The sequence below is a fragment of the Carcharodon carcharias genome, chromosome 13 (assembly GCF_017639515.1).
Source record: "Carcharodon carcharias isolate sCarCar2 chromosome 13, sCarCar2.pri, whole genome shotgun sequence".
Lineage (NCBI taxonomy): Eukaryota > Metazoa > Chordata > Chondrichthyes > Lamniformes > Lamnidae > Carcharodon > Carcharodon carcharias.
Genome location: NC_054479.1, coordinates 111,506,786 through 111,529,093, shown reverse-complemented (window position 1 = coordinate 111,529,093; position 22,308 = coordinate 111,506,786). Strand labels below are relative to the sequence as shown.

The window sequence follows — 22,308 nt, the reverse complement described above, 5'->3', positions numbered from 1 at the left end:
GCCTCATCTGTGTTGCTGACAAAACTTTCTGTCGCATTGAAATATGCGCTGGAGCTTGTTTCCTTAACTGGCCCATCAATCTCAACGGCCTTTTCTCCCTACCAACTTTTACTTGTCTGTAATTGGACTGTGCTTCTACTGCCCCCCCCCCCCATTATAATCCTGCGGTGAGAACACCCCGCCCTTTCCAAGAATCTCCACACGTTAACTGCCACTGTGACTTGGGCTTTAAAAACAAATTGCTGTCAGTTTGTGGAGGGTATATAATTTGCCGTAGTGAATGACTTTTCTAATGTGAAATCCTTCACTGTATTGCCATATGTATGGTGTTCTATTTATTTTGGAAACGTATTTCGCGATTTTTAAATATGCTTTCATCAGTGCAGTAGATTATATCAACAAGTTGAGGGTTAAACTTAGCGCAATTGGAAGGGAGACAGCCTGATATCACCCATGTACACTTGGTGTTGAAAGGAAACAGCTTTTAAAATATATTCTGAGCTGTTTCTGTCATTGAGGCATGTTTTATTCCTTGTACTGATACATAGATCAAATTAATTATGTCAAATGTTGATTTCTGAAATCTTAATGACAATGGTGTCAGATTCCTTTATTTGGCTTTATGTTCTAGAATTTAAGACTACATAATCTTAAAATTGTTCATCCCCACCTTCTAGTTTATCTCAGAACTCCTGACTAATCATAAGACATGTCCTTGATTCAAGTTCTTTATGTTGAGTAATGATTGGAACATACATGCAAAACAGGGTATTGTGATGCCATGATAATTTTAAATTATTTTGTTAATTTTAAATGGCCTCCTGGTTCTTTTCCATTATACTTACAGGAACAGCGTTTGTAAAGTTAAACTAATTTTTCTTCTCTAATAATGGACGCATCCATTAATGTGGCCTTGCTTTATGAGCTGTGGGGAATGAATTTAGATAAATTCAACTCAGTTGTGCCATAACATAATTTTTTTTAAGTTCTCATTGCCACCAAAGATTCTCATTCTGCCAGTGTAATTTTGTGTTTTTCCAAGTCCAGGCTCAATTTGAAAAATCCCCAGGGTAAGAGAAAGCTTCGGTTTATCCATAAAAGAAACCTTGAACGTTAGCTAATTCCAGCAGGTGACCTTAGAGGGAATTACAGTTAACTGTAAAAGGCTTCCTGCCAAATACATTGGTTGGATTGTATTCCAAAAAAAATAAATACTTAAACATCTGAAGATTCAAATCAGTAGAACAGTGCTCAAGCTACTGCAGGCAATATCCTGCAGCAGTCATTTTTAGGTGTCTTTAAAGCTGGTATCCAAGTGTTCTAACTAAAATAAATTGTCTTTCATGTAGACCTGCACAAAGTTAAACTGCTAGAACCCTTCTTTAGTGCCAGATAATTAAGCGAAAACTTTTGGAACCAGCGGAATCCAAACTTTAACTGGAGCATGAGCGTTAAGATTCCGCTTCTTCTCCCCTCTCCTCTCATCTAACATTAAACCTGCTGTTTTATTTTAGTAAACACATTTCCTTTGAAGCTAAGATAAGGTTGGTAATAGAAATTAAAAAGCGTCTAGGTAATGAGACAAGATAAGACTACCTGTTTCCTTTATAGTAATGTCCATCTTAAAGCATTTTATGTCTATGTTGCATAACTGTACTGAATAGTTTTCAGAGCTTAATATTTTGTCAAATGCAGTAATATGGAATACTGTGCCGAAAAACCAATATCATCCACAAGGTTTTAGCATTAATTAAAATCCTCATCAATCCTTTTGCCCTCTCTCTAGTCCTGATATTCTAGTGCGTTACTGGCTGACACCCCTCCACAAAATTCAGCTGATCCAGAACTCTACTATCCGCATCCTATCATTAGCCCAGTGACAAGTACAAAGATGGTTTTGGCTGTAAATGGGCTAAAGTGGGGTGAATGCATGCAATGTTAGAGATGGAAGTAGGCTGTTCTTGTGATGGAGCAGGTATTGGATTATAATGTTGATGAGGGTTTCGGGCTTAATTCAGACTGAGACAGGTAGGGGCTTGATTTGGTGACAAGGGCGCAAAGTTTTTAGCGAGAACCGAAGACTTCAGTTTTTTCATTACTGAAGTTCATTTAGAAAAAGTACCCAGGAGTTCCTCTGATGTTTCAGTTGGTAAAGTGAGTTCTACTGGTCAGAGATTCCAATTTTAATTTTTGCTCTGTAATCAGTTAGTTAATCTCAGCTTGGGCAATAATTGGGGACTATTGTATGCCTATACCTATGTTTAGAAATAAAGAAATTGATGAGGACTCCCACTTTATTCATCATCCAGTGATCCCTGCTGGGAAGTACATGTATATTCTATAGTTGAGGACAGAATTGAGCTTAATGGTGATGACTTGCTCAGTTGATGAATCTGCTGATACCCACTGTCAGCTTGTAAATGAAGACCAGCTACTTAAGAAGTTAATGCAGGCTAGTCCTGTGGCTACATATTCTAGTGATGATCAGTACAGAAATTGAGCAAACTTCATTCAGACTTTGAACATCTTAAACAAAAACAGAATTACCTGGAAAAACTCAGCAGGTCTGGCAGCATCGGCAGAGAAGAAAAGAGTTGACGTTTCGAGTCCTCATGACCCTTCGAAACGTCAACTCTTTTGTCCTCCGCCGATGCTGCCAGACCTGCTGATTTTTTCCAGGTAATTCTGTTTTTGTTTTGGATTTCCAGCATCCGCAGTTTTTTTGTTTTTATCTTTGAATATCTTAGGTGGATTTCAGAAAGGAACATGGATATTCACGTTGATTATCTTTGTCACAATAATATTTTCATTTAGTATAGAATTCTACAGGTATTGAATTATAAAGTTTATATGTTACAGTGCAAGAAACAAAACAGCACCATTTACTTTGAGACTTACTGAATATAATTTCAACTATTATCGGTAAATGTTAGAACTTCAGAATTTACAGGTAGCTAAAGGCATTTTTTAAAAGCATTTTAGCTTTTATAATTAGTGACAGAATACAAGAGTTAATACAATTAAAACTTTACACAAAGCATTGGTCAAGCCAGTTAGAATACCCATAAGGTTTTTGGCACTTTTTTGTAAAAAGGACATTAAAGCCATAGAAAGTGTACAGCATAGACTGAACCAGGATGATACCAGGGATTGGAAGCTACCGTAACACCAGGAGATATTCATAGCAGGAAGGCTAGAAGGAGGCTTACTGGTAATGAGAATTCTTTAAGATTATGAAAAGTTTTGGGAAAAATCTTTGGTTGGGAACAAGGGGTAGGTCATCAATTCAGAATCGTTACCAAGAGAATAAGGGGTGAGGGTGGAAAAAATTAACTTAAGGTTGTTGGAGCTTGAAATGCTTTACCATAGGAGTAGTTGACACAGTTATTACATATTTTATGGGATAGTTGGCTAAATATTTGAAAGGAGCATGGGCAGAGCATAAAGCAGTGGGATTAGTTTTGGGTTGTTTTCGTAATGAGAAATAATTGAAGTGGGGACCGTTATGGAAAGGCGTTGCTGGATTCATCATATAAGAATTAGGAGCAAGAGGAAGTCATTCAGCCCGTCGAGCCTATTCTGCATTCAATGGATCATGGCTGATCTGATTATGGTGTTAACTACTTTTTTTGCACCCCCTGCCCAATAATCCTTGATGCCCTTGTAGATCAAAAATATTCATGAAACAAAGAACTACCCGGGATGTATTTAATAGCAGGACCACAGGAATTTTCGAGTGGAGCTGACCCACTGCATCTTATTTGGCTTGTTTATTACTTGATCCATTCTAACTTCTGGATAGCCTTTGTAATGTTTTGTAACTTTTAATATGTCAATAGCTGTACTTGACTTCTTGATCAATGATTTTTCAGTGAACTTCCTTATCAATGATGAGAAGGAAAGGAAGGTGCCACCGAGGGACAGCAAGGCGTCCAGCTTCACCTTGCAGCCTGAAACATTCACCAAGCCGTGAAATGCTAACATATGCTCAAGCACAACGAATGGTTGAAATGGAAATTGATGGCCGGCTACACAGGATCAGTATTTATGATCCTTTGGAGATCATTTCAGAAGATGACTTAACTGCCCAAGAAATTGTTGAATGTAACAGCAACAAGGAAAATAGTGAACGTCCTCTTGTTTTCGTAAAGACTAAAAGGTACAAATCTAATAAAGTGAAAAAGAAGGATGCCACTATTCAGAGTACACATGGAGCTCCAACACAGGTGAATGCATTGCCAGAACCCAGATTCAGAATAGTAGATTATGAACCACCATCAGCTCCTCGTCGGCCTTCATCTTATTACAGGCTCATCGAGAAATCCCCAGAGGAGCTCAATAATGAAGTTGAGTATGATATGGATGAAGAAGATTATGCATGGCTGGAAATGATTAATGAAAGGCGCAAAAGTGATGGTTTGAGTGCAGTTTCACAGAATGTGTTTGAGTTCCTTATGGATAAACTAGAGAAGGAATCTTACTTCGAAAATTCTAATCAAGGTGATCCGCAGTCATTAATTGATGAAGATGCTGTTTGTTGTATTTGCATGGATGGAGAATGTCAAAACAGTAATGTAATATTGTTTTGCGACATGTGTAACTTAGCAGTGCATCAGGAATGCTATGGGGTTCCTTATATACCCGAAGGACAGTGGTTGTGCCGTCGTTGTTTGCAATCCCCTTCTCGACCTGTTGATTGTATCTTGTGCCCAAATAAAGGTGGTGCTTTCAAGAAGACAGATGATGGTCAGTGGGGTCATGTTGTTTGTGCACTGTGGGTTCCTGAAGTTGGATTTGCTAACACTGTATTCATAGAGCCTATTGATGGTGTCAAGAACATTCCAGCAGCCAGGTGGAAATTGACATGCTACCTCTGCAAACAGAAAGGGCTTGGTGCTTGCATCCAGTGCCAAAAGGCAAATTGCTATACAGCATTCCATGTAACTTGTGCTCAACAAGCAGGTCTGTACATGAAAATGGAGCCTGTTAAAGAGACTGCATCCAATGGAACAACAACATTCAATGTGAAAAAGACTGCTTTCTGTGCTGTGCACACTCCTCCTGGGTGCGTGAGAAGGCCGCTTCACATTTATGAGCCACCTGAAGTGAAAAATGGCATATGTAGAAGAGATTCACCTAACAAAACAACTAAAACAAAATGTAAGGCAAGGCAGAAGACAAAGAAGGCCAGGAAACTCTTAGTTGAAAAATGTACTGCTGTGCCTGTAGTATCGGTCCCATGCATTCAGCCTGACAGGTGAGTGTTTTCACAAACTTCAATACCTGTTTTTCATTTTGAGGTTTTGTGATGAAATCTGCAGCCTATTAAGTAAATCTAATGAAAAGTAAAAAGACAATGTGCTATTTATCTAAAAATTATTCTTCTATGTCCTTGTGTTTGTTTTGTGTTGTAGAGCCTCTTAAGCCAAACAAATTGGGAAACCTGAAATCACTTTCAATCCTTGTTTGCTCAGCCAATTGACGAACTCTAATATAATTTCTGAGCCAATCGCACTCTATCAAAAGAGAATCTGTGATATACAACCAGTCATACAATATATAAACTTTATGGACAATTCAATTATGTTTTCTGATTTTAAATTGCACTATGTCCCATTTAAATCTTGCCTGCCCCCATCACACAAAATCAACAGTCTTGAATTTTATACACACTCCACCTGCAGTTGGCACCACACCCATTCACTGTCCTGAACTCACCCCAACTAACACTTGATTACATGAAGAGTGTGGGTAATTCAAAGGCACCTGAACTACAGTGATTCATTCTTGTTTCTGTATGCTGCTAGCCAAGGCTGCTTCTCATTTTATATAAAGAATAAAGTAGAATGGAGAGAGTCTTGAGTGCAGCAGTGAGAGAAAGTAGCATTTAACAGTGCAGAGAGCAAAGCAGCTCTCTCAGGAAACTTCCAAACTTTGCTCAGCCTAATATACTGACAACCTCTTACATTCACAATCTGCAGTGCAGTGACATATTCCCTTGACACACCTTCAGAAAGCACAAAGCTTTCCAGAAGCAGAACCTTGTAGGTCTAAGCCCATTTCTGAGAGCCCCTCGTTTCCCTTCACTAATTGAGAAACTATTACAAGATCTTGGTGACATAGTGGCAATATCAGCCCAATGAACATAATCTGCACAGAGCTCTATGCCCCAAATTACTGGTGTAATGAATGGGAGATCTTGTATTTATTGTGAGTCTTCATCTGAAACTGAATAGAAAAATATCAGGTGAAAGGCCTGAGATCCACTGCCCATATGTAAACAAAAATAACTTGAGCAATACAGAAATTGTTAATGCATGAAAGAGAAGGAATGTCTTAAGTGGAGTACTTATTATAGAAGAAATGATTAACATATTTAGTTGACTTTATTCCTGATCATGAAATCTAAAACACTGTCTTCTTTCCCTCTGTTCTGAAGTCATTCATAATACACCGAGTTGACAGTAATATTTCTCCAGGGAGGATCAAACAGTTCAGATCCATTCTGTTTCGGAAACGGGCTTAGACCTACAAGACAAAAACAGAATTACCTGGAAAAACTCAGCAGGTCTGGCAGCATCGGCGGAGAAGAAAAGAGTTGACGTTTCGAGTCCTCATGACCCTTCGACAGTTCTGTCGAAGGGTCATGAGGACTCGAAACGTCAACTCTTTTCTTCTCCGCCGATGCTGCCAGACCTGCTGAGTTTTTCCAGGTAATTCTGTTTTTGTTTTAGACCTACAAGGTTCTGCTGCTGGAAAGCTTTGTGCTTTCTGGAGGGGCGTTAAGGGAATATGTCACTGCACAGCAGTTTGTATATGTTGGAGGCTGTCATTATACTAGACTGAGCAAATTTGGAAGTTTTCTGAGAGAGCTGCTTTGCTCTCTGGCGTGTTAAATGCCCCTCTCTCACCACTGCACTCAAGACTCTCTCCATTCTATTTTATTCTTTCTATTACTCTCACCTAATGTTGTTACTTCCCTCCTTTCTCTCTAAGATGTTCTCATCACTATTCTTTTCTGTATTCCTTGTCTTTCTGTAATGAGAGCTACAGGAGTGAAAATGGGAAATGCACAAGAGGCCAAAGTTGGGAGGAATGCAAAGTTGAAGGAAGTTTGTATGACTGAAGGAGGTTACAAAGACAGGGAGTGTGATGCCTTGGAGAGAGTGAATCCAATAAGAATTTTATAATTAAAGCTTTGGTGGACCAGAACCCACTGCAGATCAGAAGATATAGGGTGATAAGATGCAAAAATGTTGGTGAAAACTTGTTAGAAACATATGGATTACTCCACCTATACCTCATGCAATGTCTGTGAAATATTCTCCCTGATTGCTGCACAGCAAAAAAAAACAAAGTCGCTGTACTGCGACTTAGTTGGTGAGTTAAGGATAGTTGTCTGTTTTGACAAGATGGAGAGTACAGTGAAAATAGATGAGTTTTTGACTCTTAATATTACAGACAATTTTCAAGAAATCAATATTATAAAGGTGCAGCTAATCAATGAAGAACGTGAACATAAGGGCGTATACAAAAAATTGTCGCCCTTTAGGGTCTTTTGCTGCTTAGAGTCCACATTTTAGAATCTGCTCCTTCAGTCTCTTCCCTAATTTCATATCCTCTTTTAAAATTCACCTCTTTGTCTAGGCTTTGATCACCTTTCCCAATATCATCTTTGATTTGACATCCTTTTTATTTTTTTCATACACCTCTGAGAAGCTCCTTGGGATGTCGTATACTACATATACTGTGACATACAGCACTTTTATATGTGTAGAATTTTATAAACTGGGAAGCACTGATACTTTTAGGAATACATAATCCACATCACAATGTTTTGTTCATGCAAGTATAGAATCCCACCCAATGGTATCATGCCAGAGATCTTGAATCTAATTCCTTGTGTTTTCTTCCTGTTTATTATGCAATCGAATAATTAAAACTGAAATCAAGACAATACATCTGAATGCCCTTGATCACTTGTGCCATTCCGAGTTACTGAAATGTCACTTGGCTCACTAACAAATAAATCCCGTCCCTATGTATTTCTTCTGGAATCTATGCTATAGTTTCTATATATTTTTTTGAATGTGCCTCTGTTACATTTGAGAAAAGCTTCCACAGCTGCAGTTTTATAAACATGCTGTGCTTAGTGTGCATAAGGTATGGTTTGATGACTTCAAACTTAATTTTCATTATATTAATAAGATATAGAAGCTTAAAGAAGGAAAATGCCATATCTTCCACACCACCCTCATGCCTTGATTGTTTATCTTGATTTCTGCTGGTTACCTTCACCAGTGAGGTTAGATGGAGGTAATGTTTCACCCCAATTAGTCTGTTTGTAAACAATGTATCAAAAAGCTAATGGACAGATTTCAACAAAGCTTGGAACACAGAGTATGACCCAAGGAACAACTGATTAATTTTTGAAGATCAGGATCCGGGAATTTTTTTTAAAGGATCCATTAACATGAGGAGAAAAGGTGAATTGACTGCTTTTTTTAGAATGTTGTGAATTGTCTCAGTTGTTGTGGTAGAATTTGTCATGGCTGTCAAAATGAGAGTACAGTTTTCAGAGCAGGTTGTTGGATGTGGATTGGCCTGAAGTCTCCTCAGTGAGATGGATGCTTTTAATAAAAAGATTTATTTTATCAGCTTTGCGGTTACAGAGCATCAACCAGTCAGGGAAGAGCCTCAAGGAAGAGCTGTGTAATTGTGATAACCTTGGGTTAACACAGCGTGATGGAGATATGAGCTCTAATGAGTGCCCTCTTCACTTGTTTAGAACATTGTGGATTGCCTCAGCTCCTGTGGTGCAATTCTCCAAAAATTTGGGCATAAGTTCACGCAGCTACAATTGGTAGAAACAGACATAAATTTTGCCATTTTTTTCAGCACAAGCGATCCAGGAAATTCCAGGCCTTGAATATGCAGATTTTTCATGCTATCTTAATCCTTTAATTTGTGACTAACTGGACTTCCTATATTTTTTTCCCTTTTATCTGGTATTTATAATTTTAAAGAAAAAAAAGACTTGCATTTTTATAGCTCCATTCACTTCAGGGCATCCCAAAGTACTTTACAGCTAGTTAAATACTTTAGAATTGCTGTCACTGTTGTAATGTAAGAATCATAGCCAACTTTTATACAGAAAAGTCCCATAGACAGCAATGATATCATGATCAGATAATCTGTTTATCTATCCCTCAAGTAATATATACTGGCAAGGGCACTGTGATGAAGAACTCTCCTGCTGTTTGTCAAATAGTGCTGAGGCATCTTTTACGCCTATCAAGTGGACAGATGGGGTCTCAGTTTAACAGCTTGTCAGGGAGACAATACTCAACTATAAATAACCTTCAATTTTTTTGTTATTCTAATATGAATATCTGGTTCATGATTGCTGTTATATTAGGTTTAGTTTATTTTTTTTGAGATCTTTTATTACTGTCATTAAAGAAAAGCTTACCTGAGTGCCATCTGAGCACAAAGCTTAATTATGACAAAATTGGTGACTAAATAGCCTATTTATTGTATGTATTTATCTGGGCAGACTAAATATTAGAGATCGGATAGTTTGGCTAGTGTAATGGTCAACAAAATTAGCTGGATAAAAAATATTGAAACATTCCCCTCCCCCCCCCCCCCCCCACCATCCTCATATACATCATTAGAAAAAGAAAATTACAATAATATTTCAAAGATCAATTCTTCAATTGCATATGAAATAGAGGGAAAACACTAAGTACACTACTTTTAAGACCACATCCATGCTTTCATCAGGTGGTCAGCTCCACTCTTATGAATGTTTTTTTTAAATTTGGCAAGGGAAAAAGTTCTCCTGAATTTCAGTGTACTTTGATAAAAACAGAAAATGCTGGAAATTCTCAGGTCAAGCAGGATTTGTAGAGAGAGAAATTGAGTTAATGTTTCAGGTTGATGTTTCAGAACAAAAGTGCATTGACCTGAAAACAGTTCTGACAAAAGATCACCCTGCAAACGTTAACTTTTAGCATTTTCTGTTTACATCTCAAGTTTTGAGCATACAAAATATTTGTTCAGTTCATTGCACTTTTTTAAAGAAGTATTTGATGCCTATTTTTATTCCTTCTCTTGAACAAATTTACATACTTTCACTGCAGCACAGTTTCACAAGTGACAGTCTCCCTCCAATAATTCAGCAAAAGACGAGGGTGAATTGACAATCTATTTGGTTCATATGATCATTGTCAAACTGTATTAAACTGATCTACACCTGAGAATTTCTGAAGTAATAATGATCTGGAATAGGAGTTTTAGAAAATTTTTTCCCCTTTTTAGCTAGGGGTTAAGGCCAATTGCAGTATCTGTATTTGTGCCTTGACCAGGATCAGCTCGCTCAGCAGAGACCTGGGGTAGGATTTTCCTGAGCGGGGTCAGGGCCTGCTCGCTGATGCATAAAATGACGCATGGTGACATTGGGCAGAACTCCCGACGTCACCGCACCCCATTTAAATTTTCAGGTAGGCGAGGGCGCAGCAAAATCAGCTGTACACCCACCGACCTGTCAATGGCTAATTAATTGAAACAATTAATGGACCTGCCCGTCCAACCTTAAGATTGGCGGGCAGGCCAGGAGCCCTGGTGGGCTTCAGAAAAAGCATGAAACCTCATCCATAGGCGGGATGAAGTTTCATGTAGGTTTTAAAATATTTAAGTAAAATTTTTTATAAAGTTAGGACATGTCCCAATTCATGTGACAGTGTCACATGAGGGGACATATCAGGGGAATTTTTTTTTCTCTTATTTTAATTTAGAGGCGATCTCCCTGAGGCAGCATTTAGCCTCAGGGAGATGAGTGCGTTCTTTTGCATGCATGAAAGAGCGCACTGTCAGGTTTAGGGATTCCACCCCGCTCGCACAGGGAGCGCATAGCGCTTCAGTGCGGACGTCACGCTGGATGTGTCTTAATTGGCACATAAAATGGCGGCATGCCCCCAATTGGGGGCACTGAACAGAGGCGTGCTTGTGCGTGCCCGCATTTCAACTTCACCCCTGACGGGGAGAAATCCTGCCCCTGGAGTCAAAGAATCACAGAATTGTTAGTGCTGAAGGAGTTCATTCAGTCCATCATGTCTGCACTGGCTCTCCGAATTAACATTTCAACCAGTGCCATTCTCCTGCTTTCTTGCTGTGACCCTGCAGATTGCTTCTTTTCAAATAATCATCTAATTCCCTTTTGAATGCCTTGATTGAACCTGCCTCCATCACACTCCCAGGCAGTGCATTCCAGTCCCTAACCACTCTGTGTGGAAGTTTTTTTCTCACATCACTTTTACTTCAGTTGCCAACTACTTTAAATTTGTGCCCTCTCTTTCTCGATCCTTTCACGAGTGGGAACGGTTTCCCCCGTCTACCCTGTCCAGGCCCCTCATGATTTTGAATACTTCTATCAAATTTCCTCTTGGCCTTCTTCACGGAAAAGAGTCCCAACTTCTCCAATCTATCTTCAGAACTGAAGTTTCTCACCCTGGAATCATTCTCATATGAAATGAAGTTTTGCAGCTATGAGGATGATTTAAACTTATTTTCAGTGCATTTTGGTTGTATTTAGACACTGACTCCATCTTCTTGGTCTCTGCATATTTGTCATGTTGGTCTCTCAAGACCTTAACTCCTACAGTGAGTACACTTCAAAAGTATTTCATTTACTTTGAAGTGTTTTGGGATATTCTGAAATGGTGAAATGCACTTTATAAATGCAAGTCCTTCTTTCAGAAATTCTTAATAATTCGTGCTTATGCCCCTTTCAAGATCTGTGATATTCATTGAAGCTGCTTCCTATCCACTGACTGCTTTTATCAACAAAATTTGGTAGCTTCACAATTGAACAGTTAGAAGTCCTGTATTACTGTGTAGTCATTTTGACTGGTTCTTCCTCCATTTAAAAATGTTATCAACGAGCAGGACTCATTTGGTCAATGCAGCATAAATGCGTGTTGATTTAGTCTTGCCATCTACAGTTGTCATCATTTTGACAAGGTTCAACAGAGCAATACACATGTATGTAGTTGCAATAATAACTTGCAATTATATAGTGCCTTTAATGTAAAAAAAATCACGATGGTTCATAGGGGTGTTAAGATGCTAAGCATTGACAAAAACTTGTTTTGAAGTGGACATTAAGGAAGATGTTACAGGAGGAGAGGTGTGTAGTGTGGAATAGAATATGGACTGTAGAGTTTTACATGAGCTGCAGTTTTTAGAGGATGGGAGGCCAAGCTGCAATGCATTGGAGTAATCAAGCCAGGAAAGGGACAAAGGTATGAATGAGAGTTTCAGTAGCAGAAGAGTTGATATTGAAATCGGGCTATTGATTTTCAAGTGGAAGTAGGCAGACTTTGTAATGATTTGAGGTTGGAAGCTTAGCTTGTGGATTAGTAGAGATCTGAAATAAGCAAAGTGCTGGAAAAACTCAGCAAGTCTGGCAGCATCTGTTAATGTTTATGATTCTTCCTTGGATCTGTGTTTTGCTCTGTACAAAATATGAGGGAATTGGCTTTGATTAAAAATAATTAAAATAATGGGCAAAGAGAAAATTTGTGCAAGATTAAATAAAGCATCTTCACTGCTTGGACTTCAGTTTCCAAAGACATTTTTATGATTGTTATAATGCCTAAAATTACTACTTTAAAATTGTAATTATGGACTGTCTGGTTCAGCTTGTGACAGTGCTGGGTAATGGGCAGGGAGTTTATGGCAAGGATATTGAGTTTATGGTGTTGGTCAATGGTGATGACTCCAATCTACTGAATGTTTATTTGGAGGAAATTGGGATTCAGTCAAAACTGAATGTCAGGTAATAATTTCATAGCACACAGACCTATGTTACATATGAACAAGGAGCAGGAGTACAGCATTCGGCCCCTCGAGCCGGCTCCACCATTTAATAAAATCATGGCTGACCTGATAGTAACCTCAAATCTGCATCCCGCCTACCCCGATAACCTATCCTCCTCCCCCCCACCACCACCACCACCTTGCTTACCAAGAATCTATCCAGCTCTCTCTTAAAAATATTCAAAGACTCTGCTTCCACCGCCTTTTCAGGAAGAGAGTTCCAAAGACTCGTGACACACTGAGAGAAAAAATTTCACCCCATCTCTGTTTTAAATGGGTGACCCCTTATTTTTAAACAGTGACCCTCTAGTTCTATATTCTCCCCACAAGAGGAAACATCCTCTCCACATCCACCTTGTCAAGATCCCTCAGGATCTTATCTACTTCAGTCAAGTCGCCTCTTATTCTTCTAAACTCCAGCAGATACAAGCCTAGTCTGTCCAACCTTTCCTAATAAGACAACCTGCCCATTCTGGGTATTAGCTCTAGAAATAGTTCTAGACATAGTGTCAAACTGGTTGAGTAAATTTTAATTATTTTGGGACATAGGTGAATTCTTGTAATTAGATGGTGTGTAGCAGTCACATTTGTGCTGCATTACTGAGCAATATTTTTCCTTTCAGCCCCTCTCATGTAATGTGGTTGCAAGTTGCTTTATTGCACATGACAGAATGTTAAATATTGCAGAATATTGTATTATTTTAGGTTTATAGAATAAACTATATTACATTGTTTGGTTTTCCTTTAAAAGGCCCTATTTTAAACAAGTAATGTGCAATGACATTGAAATTACATTTTGAGTTACAGAACATGCAAAAACATTTTTTTTAAATTTCAAGATCCTCCTCCACCCCCTCCCCCCAACCCATACTTATTTCCTTCATGTTTCTACTCATACTTTTATACAAAATGTATCAATCGTTCAAAGCATATTTTTGTTTTAGTAAGACCAAGAATTTGTGTGAAGGATCATTAAATGACCATCATAGACTCCAACATTTTCCTTTCTTTGCTTTAGTGAATCCATAAACATTTACAAAAGGTAAAATCATATACTGTGGATGCTGGAGATCTGAAATAAGCAAAGTGCTGGAAAAACTCAGCAAGTCTGGCAGCATCTGTTAATGTTTATGATTCTTCCTTGGATCTGTGTTTTGCTCTGTACAAAATATGAGGGAATTGGCTTTGATTAAAAATAATTAAAATAATGGGCAAAGAGAAAATTTGTGCAAGATTAAATAAAGCATCTTCACTGCTTGGACTTCAGTTTCCAAAGACATTTTTATGATTGTTATAATGCCTAAAATTACTACTTTAAAATGGTTATTTTCTTTGCAGGCTAAACAAAATAATGAGTCAGGTGTCAGTGCCACGGAAGAAACAGTTTATACAGAGGTTGTATGTTTACTGGACACTTAAACGACAATCAAGAAATGGTGTACCCCTACTTCGACGATTGCAGTCACACTTGCAGACTCAGAGAAGTGCACAGCAGGTATTGGTTACATATTGCTTTTCTTTCCTTTTCCTCAATATTCAGACTTGTCAAGCAGGCTGTTTTTGGAAAAGATTAGATCTGATTTGAGGTACCTGACCGAGAAAGTTGAATTTTCTTTTCTGTTTTGACCTGCAGTCATGGATCCATTTTGGGTTTAAACTCGAAATATATTCATTATTGCAGTGCAGGCTGCATATGCCAATATTGAAATATGATTTTTAAAAGTGGTTGCTTTGTCATGCCCTGTTGTGGAACACCAGGGTCATAAGTTAGATTTCTTTTGTTCTGCCTATTCTGAGTTTCTAATCTATTTCCAGGCCAAATATTTCCATGCAAGAAAGGAAAATTTCAGTGAGAGCCGTTATGTCGTATATATATCTTGTCACTAGAAAATAATGATGGTGGTGAGGCCAAGGTTCAAGTCACTTATCTTTTCAACCACAGTTCCTGCCTGAACCAAGATGTATATGTGTCGGGTAGAAGAGATATTAATAAGTTTTTTTGGAAAAGGGGCAAAGTAGAATATTTAGCTACGGTATGTGAACAGTTTCATATGACTCTTCATAGTGAAATGTCAGTAATCCTACTGTTAAGGTATGTAATATTGAAAGATACCAAAGGACAATCTTTAAAATGTGAAAACAACGTTCTTGTGTTTGTCAATGGTTTGTGTTTCTGCGTGTTTGTGTGTGTGTGTGTGTCTCTCTCTCTCTCTGTGCCCCCTTCTCTGTCTGTCTGCTTGTCTCTTTGTGTTGCATCTGTTAAAATACAAATGAAAAAAGTGTGTGTTATTCACCAATCAGTAGATACTGTGTGTTGGAAGGTAGTGATTCCAAGAATTAATTCATGAAAAATTATGCAGTGATCATCAGTAAAATATACATTACTCTTCAAGTGCTTTCATCCCATGTGGAAGTGGGTATTCTTTGTAATTGAGATGATATGGTCAGAAGCTCAGCTTGGTAAAATAGGATGCTGAGTTTACAAACTCTCTGGGTCGACCTAAGACATTCACTGGGGAAGAGCATGGAATCGATGGTGGGGGATTGAAGTTTGGAAAAGGTGTAAGGAAAATGACTTTTTGGTCTCCCCAGTGTTTAACGGAAGGAGTTATGGCTCACCAACACTAAAAGTCAGACAAACTGGTTGAGAGACAAGCAGTGGAGTGGTTGGGGGAGATGGTGCTGGATAGAGCTGAGTGTCGTAGGTGTGCATATAGCACATAACACCAAGTCTTCAGAAGATGCTGCCCCTTGGCAGCATGTAAATGACCAATTGGACGGAGCCAAGCATAGGTACTTGGGGGATCAGAGGTAACAATGGTGCAGAAATAAAATCCATTGTAGAAGATCTTCTGACAATTGGGTAACAGTGGAACCAGGTGAGCGCAGTTGTACTCATGTAGACAAGGGAAGAGAGGCATTGAAGAAGGATGGTGTGGTTGACCAAGTGAAAGGGCGCAGATTAGTCACAAAGGAGCGCTATGAAAGTGCAAGACACTCGTAATCACAGGATGTTATTTCTGATTAAGCAGTGTCGATTCAATGATGTGGCAGGGGCAGAAAGGTAGTTGGCGAGGTTCAAAATTGAGTTTTGAGGAATATGGGCACAGATTTGGGAGGTAAGAACACATTTGAGGAATATGGAGGAGAAAGGAAGGTAGAATGTGCAGTGGTCTGCAAGGATGGAGAGATCAAGTGTGGATCTGTTGAAAAGTGAATGATAATGACAGATTTGAAAATGGAGAGTGCCTCCCCTAAGGGTGTTGTTCACTATGTCAACTAGCATGTGGATTGGGAAAGAAAGTTGAGTGGTGAATGGCCACACCTCTCTCCTCTTATATTCCTAACTCTAAGGTTCGACCTGAACTTGTCTGGGTGGAGAAATGGTCAAGGCTCACAACTCTTAATAGTTTATTGTAACATTGATAAACTTACAACCATAAATACTCTGCTTCTCTTATGTTAGATCAGTACTTACAAATGCTGTTTACCATTGATAACTTACAAACATCAGCATCCTGCTTGCTTTTGAGTTAAATCAGTACCATGCTCACATACACTGATCACATAACTTCTGAACTGCACATGCGCTGTTAATCCTTGAAAATTCTGCTTCTGAAAAATTGCTGCTTCTGTCACTGTTTTTCCTTTAGTTGTCCTGTTTTAGTTCATCCCCCTTATTAAACTTACTTTTGAGAAGTTCCATAGTGTGCAGTGTTTCCACTATTGCTTTTGCTTTGACAGCTGTCGGTGCTCTTGTTACTGCAACACGCGTTCCTTAAAACTACCAAAAATCACATCACATCTGTGACCATGATTATCACAAACTCATACGATCTAGGAGAAGGAATAGGCCACTTGGCTTTTTGAACTTATGCTGCCAGTCATTAAGTTCATGGCTAATCTGAACCCCTCCCCAAACCTGTGCTGCTTTACATACGTAGCAGTCTCATATCCTGGATTCATGAATAGATTGTTAACATAAATGAAGGTATTTCTATGGGGAAGATCCTGGTTATCATATGATTAAGTTTTGCTCCAATTAAAAAAGCTCTTTGGAATTAGCATTTCCAAGGAATGTGGGGACACATTCAGACACAGTGCCTCCATATAGCTTATTAGCCTGTAGATAGCAGTTCATGATGATCTGATGATCGAGACAAAATCTTTTAAATCTTAGATAGACGCATTTCATTGTGCGGCTTAATTGCCTCTACTATCTGTCGATTAGCATCAAGGTTTTTTAAGTCAGTTTCAAGGTTCCGTGGAATACTGGGTGACAAGGTTTGGCCAGTTTTTGAAAAATGACCATTACAAGTGGCCTTTTTGCAATACCACTTTTTGAGCTTTTAAATGTTGGCTTCTTTTAACTGAATCCATTCTTGCTGAAGGACTGATTAAAGGAGGTTGGTATTTTTGCATTCCAGGATAAGTTTCGAGTGGTGACCAGTTTTGGCAGGGGAAGGAAGGGCTTGATAGTGTTTTATGTGGTTCGGTCAAATCTGATGATGGTGATTGGCTAAACCAGTTGCGCACCATGATGTTCAATCTGCAGCTCTTGGACTTAAAGAACCAAAATGGGACCCATACCTTGGGGTGATCAGAGAGAGTAGGAATTTTACTGCGACAAAGAGATCAAATGTAAAAGAGTGATTGAGTAGACTGATAGCTTTTTGTTAGAGAAAGGATTTTATATGTAGAATTAAGGGAGAATTTGAAAGAGAGTTTCTATAAGAAAATCATAACTATTATCAACTATTGTAACAAAATTATTTTTTAACCAGAGAATTTTTCTCAAAATTCTTAATTTTTTTCTACATTTTTCCTTCCTTCCTGATTGGAAAAGAGAACAGATAATGAGCAGAAAAATGGCATGAAAGAGCAACTGAAATACTGGCAGAGGCTACGACATGACCTAGAAAGAGCACGTTTATTGGTTGAACTTATTCGTAAACGTGAAAAGTTAAAACGTGAACAGGTATTGTTCAGTATCTATTCTTATCAAATTTATAGGATAATTTCAATTTAAAGGGTGCTACTCAATTTTAGTTTTTGTGATTTGCCACAGCTTTGGATAACTTACTTCAAATATGTTTAAATATTGGCAGGTCAAAGTTCACCAGGTGGCTATGGAGCTCCAGCTGACACCATTAACTGTTATGTTGCGCTCAGTTTTGGAACAGCTTCAGGAAAAGGACACAGCACATATATTTGCTCAGCCAGTGAGCTTGAAAGAGGTACGAATCTCCCTATTCTGAATATAAAAATCCAATGTTTGTTTTGGCTAGAATCATGTTATTTCCACTCAAGTGCTCAAGATTGCTTTGAAAATGGTTTCTCGTGAGTAATAAAAGTTTGCACATTTTCCTGAATGAATTATTTTATACTTTCAGATGGGAAAGGGAAACTTGTTACACTAGCATAAGGATTGTTTCACGATGCTGTGCACAATTGCATGCTCAGCCAGCTTTGTCATTACTGCTGAGGAATTTGCTTTGGCACCCATCAGCAAAAAATAGAACCTTCTTCCTTCTGCTGATTTCCTTCACAAGGACCTCCATGGTGCTCTCTGAAAATCTTAGATCCCTTGCCAACTTCGTTCTGACAGCATTCTCCATGCACAGAAATGAGCAATATGAGCAAGTCTTTAAATATTGTCACTCCTGTCCCCTTCGTCCCCTGCACCCCCACCCACCCCCCAGTTTTAAAACTAAAACCAAACCAGTTTTAGTTTGCCAGAAATGTATGTTTCTTCAAAATATTTTGGGTATAATTTGCAGTCAGCAAACATTTGTTTTTGAGGCACTTGAGAAAAGCCCATCATTAACTAAAACCTTCTTTCATTTTTCAGGTTCCAGACTATTTAGATCATATAACACATCCTATGGATTTCTCCACAATGAGAAAAAGGATAGAAGATCATGGTTATAATAATCTGGATGAGTTTGAAGCTGATGTTAACCTCATTATAGATAATTGTATGAAATACAATGCAAAAGATACAATATTTTACCGAGCAGCTGTGCGACTGAGAGATCAGGGAGGAGTCATATTAAGACAGGCTCGTCGTGAAGCAGACCGAATTGGTTATGACTATGAAACCTCAATGCATTTGCCTGAACCACCAAAGTGTGAAACAACCAAGCCTTTGACATGGGAAGAAGGTATTTATTTTTATTTTTACTTCTAGGAATACACTGATCCACTGTAATAATACGGTGTCTACTATTTCATACGATGACCAAGAAAACAGCATTTATCAACTTTTGCATATAGCACGTAGAATAATAATATTCAGTTTGTTTTTTTCCTCCTTGAGCAAATAGCTCCTGGTATGTGGTAGGTAATCTTGTTCCAAGGACAACAGCTGATTTTTCTTCTCCTCCCCCCGCCCCCTCCAAGATGTGTGATCAGACATTTTCAGGGGGAGAAATTCTACTTTTGCTGAAAAAAGATGTAGCAGCCGAAAAGCATGCTGGTGAAGCCTATGAAAGCTGTGGACCAATTTGGTTGTCATATCTCTTTTAATTATGATTGAAGGGCTAGTGCTCCAGAGTGCCATTTATTGAAAGCTGTCTGTGGGGATGATGAGTGGGTAGAGAATCGGACAACAAGTAATGCCTTTTAAAGGCACCTCATTATGAGGATTTTTGATCAAGACTAGGTCAATCTTGTAAAGCTAAGGTGGTGGTAGAAATTCTCCTAGCAGCTGCAGTATGACATTCTTTCTCCTCAGCTTCCATATCGGTGGTAGTTAGATCAACACTTTCATGTCAACAACTTAACTTTGTGCACAAGTCTCTGGGCAGAGATTGTCCTGCCGACTCGCTGCCTCGAAGGGTTAGTGGATGGGTTTGAGAATGAACACAACAACACTCCCAAATTTCAGTTGGACAGAGGGGCTCTTAATCAAGGGCAGAACCCTAATTTAGACACCTGCTCTGATTTTAACCCCATCCCCATGTCCAAAAAGAACAAGGCATGCTTGGGGTGTAAAATTGGACCAGAATCCTTGCCTCTTAATTCTCTCAGCAGGCAGACAATGACATCAAATGTTCAAAAAGTGGTAAAAACAAAAATACCTGGAAAAACTCAGCAGATCTGACAGCATCTGCGGAGAGGAACACAGTTAACGTTTTGAGTCTGTATGACTCTTCAACAGAACTAAGGAAAAATAGAAAAGAGGTGAAATATAAGCTGGTTTAAGGGGGGTGGGGTGGGACAAGTAGAGCTGGATAGAGGGCCAGTGACAGGTGGAGATAACCAAAAGATGTCATAGGCAAAAAGACAAGGAGGTGCTGAAGCTGGTGAAATTACCTAAGGAATGTGATAATAAAGGTACAGATAGCCCTAGTGGGGGTGGGGTGGGGGGAAGGGATCAAAATAGGCTAAAAGGCAAAGATAAAACAACGGATGGAAATACATTAAAAATAATAGAAATAGGTGGGAAAAGAAAAATCTGTATAACTTATTGGAAAAAACAAAAAGGAGGGGGAAAATTGGAAAGGGGGTGGGGATGGAGGAGAGAGTTCATGATCTAAAATTGTTGAACTCAGTATTCAGTCCAGAAGGCTGCAAAGTGCCTTGTCGGAAGATGAGGTGCTGTTCCTCCGTTTTGTGTTGAGCTTCACTGGAACAGTGCAGCAGGCCAAGGACAGGCATGTGGGCATGAGAGCAGGGTGGAATGTTGAAATGGCAAGCGACAGGGAGGTCTGGGTCATGCTTGCGGACAGACCGAAGGTGTTCCGCAAAGTGGTCACCCAGTCTGCATTTGGTCTCCCCAATGTAGAGGAAACAGCATTAGGAGCAGCGAATGCAGTAGACTAAATTGAGGGAAGTGCAAGTGAAATGCTGCTTCACTTGAAAGGAGTGTTTGGGCCCTTGGACAGTGAGGAGAGGGGAAGTAAAGGGGCAGGTATTGCACCTTCTGCGATTGCATGGGAAGGTGCAGTGGGAGGGGGTTGAGTTGTAGGAGGAGTGGACCAGGGTGTCGCGGAGGGAACGATCCCTGCAGAATGCCGCCAGGAGGGATGAAGGGAAGATGTGTTTGGTGGTGGCATCATGCTGGAGTTGGCGGAGGATCCTTTGAATGCGGAGGCTGGTGGGGTGATAAGTGAGGACAAGGGGGAGGAAGGTGTGATAGCGGATGCGCGGGAGATGGGCTGGACACGGTTGAGGGCCCTGTCAACCATCGTGGGTGGAAACCCTCGGTTAAGGAAGAAGGAAGTCATGTCAGAGGAACTGTTTTTGAAAGTGGCATCATCAGACCAGATGCGACGGAGGTGAAGAAACTGAGAGAATGGGTTGGAGTCCTTACAGGAAGCGGGGTGTGAGGAGCTGTAGTCGAGGTAGCTGTGGGAGTCGGTAGGCTTGTAATGAATATTGGTAAACAGTCTTATCACCAGAAATTAAGACAGAGAGGTCAAGGAAGGGAAGGGAAGTGTCAGAGATGAACCATGTGAAAATGCCACCCCTTTTCTGATCCCCCTTTTTTCCAATAATTTATATAGATTTTTCTTTTCCCATCTATTTCCATTATTTTTGTTTTACCATCCATTGTTTTATCTTTGCCTTTTAGCTTATTTCGATCCCTTCCCCCCCCACCCCACCTCCACTAGGGCCATCTGTACCTTTATTATCACATTCCTTAGATAATATCACCAGCTTCGACACCTCTTTGTCCTTTTGTCTGTGACATCTTTTGGTTATCTCCACCTATCACTGGCCCTCTATCCAGCTCTACTTGTCCCACCCCACCTTAAACCAGCTTATATTTCACCTCTTTTCTATTTTTCCTTAGTTCTGTTGAAGAGTCATACGGACTCAAAACATTAACTGTGTTCCTCTCCGCAGATGCTATCAGACCTGCTGAGTTTTTCCAGGTGTTTTTGTTTTGGATTTCCAGCATCCGCAGTTTTTTGCTTTTATTTGAAACTTATCATCTGTTGTATGTACAGTAGAAATCCTGGTGAAATGATGTGGTTGTTCATATTGTATTTCTGGGTGAATCGGGATACACCCTACTAAATTTTAGGCACTTGGCTTTTACTTTCAGTGGGAAGGGGATTTTGATTTTACCGATGTCTAACCTTACACCTGCTGACAGAAGAGTGGTTTGTTCGGAATAACACTGGAGGACGGACGGAAACACACACACACACACACACACACACACGAAGCAAACATAGCTTTCAAAAAGGAATTGACTAAAGGTTTGAAGGGAAAAACATTACTGGACTATGGGGAAAGACCAGGGAGTGGGATTAATTGGATAGCACTACGAAAGAGTGCAGGAATGATAGGATGAATGACTTCCTTTTGTGCTATTTTGTTCTATTGGAACCAATTATTTTAATAACCTTAGCATACAGCAAAATCCTGGCTAAGCAGCTTCAAGGGCTATGGTAGTTGGCACTCTTACCCTTA

General features: G+C 39.4%; 1 protein-coding gene across 1 annotated transcript in view; it reads left to right on the top strand.

Annotated features, from left to right (window-relative positions):
- The window catches only part of brd1a (bromodomain containing 1a), a 38,806-nt gene that overhangs the window by 876 nt on the left and 15,622 nt on the right, over positions 1 to 22,308 (top strand). The window contains exons 2-6 of the mRNA XM_041202584.1: positions 3,873 to 5,257; positions 14,221 to 14,377; positions 17,729 to 17,860; positions 17,991 to 18,119; positions 18,734 to 19,046. Of these exons, the coding sequence (XP_041058518.1) occupies positions 3,888 to 5,257; positions 14,221 to 14,377; positions 17,729 to 17,860; positions 17,991 to 18,119; positions 18,734 to 19,046 (2,101 nt within the window). The 5' untranslated portion in view covers positions 3,873 to 3,887. The remainder of the gene's footprint in view (positions 1 to 3,872; positions 5,258 to 14,220; positions 14,378 to 17,728; positions 17,861 to 17,990; positions 18,120 to 18,733; positions 19,047 to 22,308) is intronic.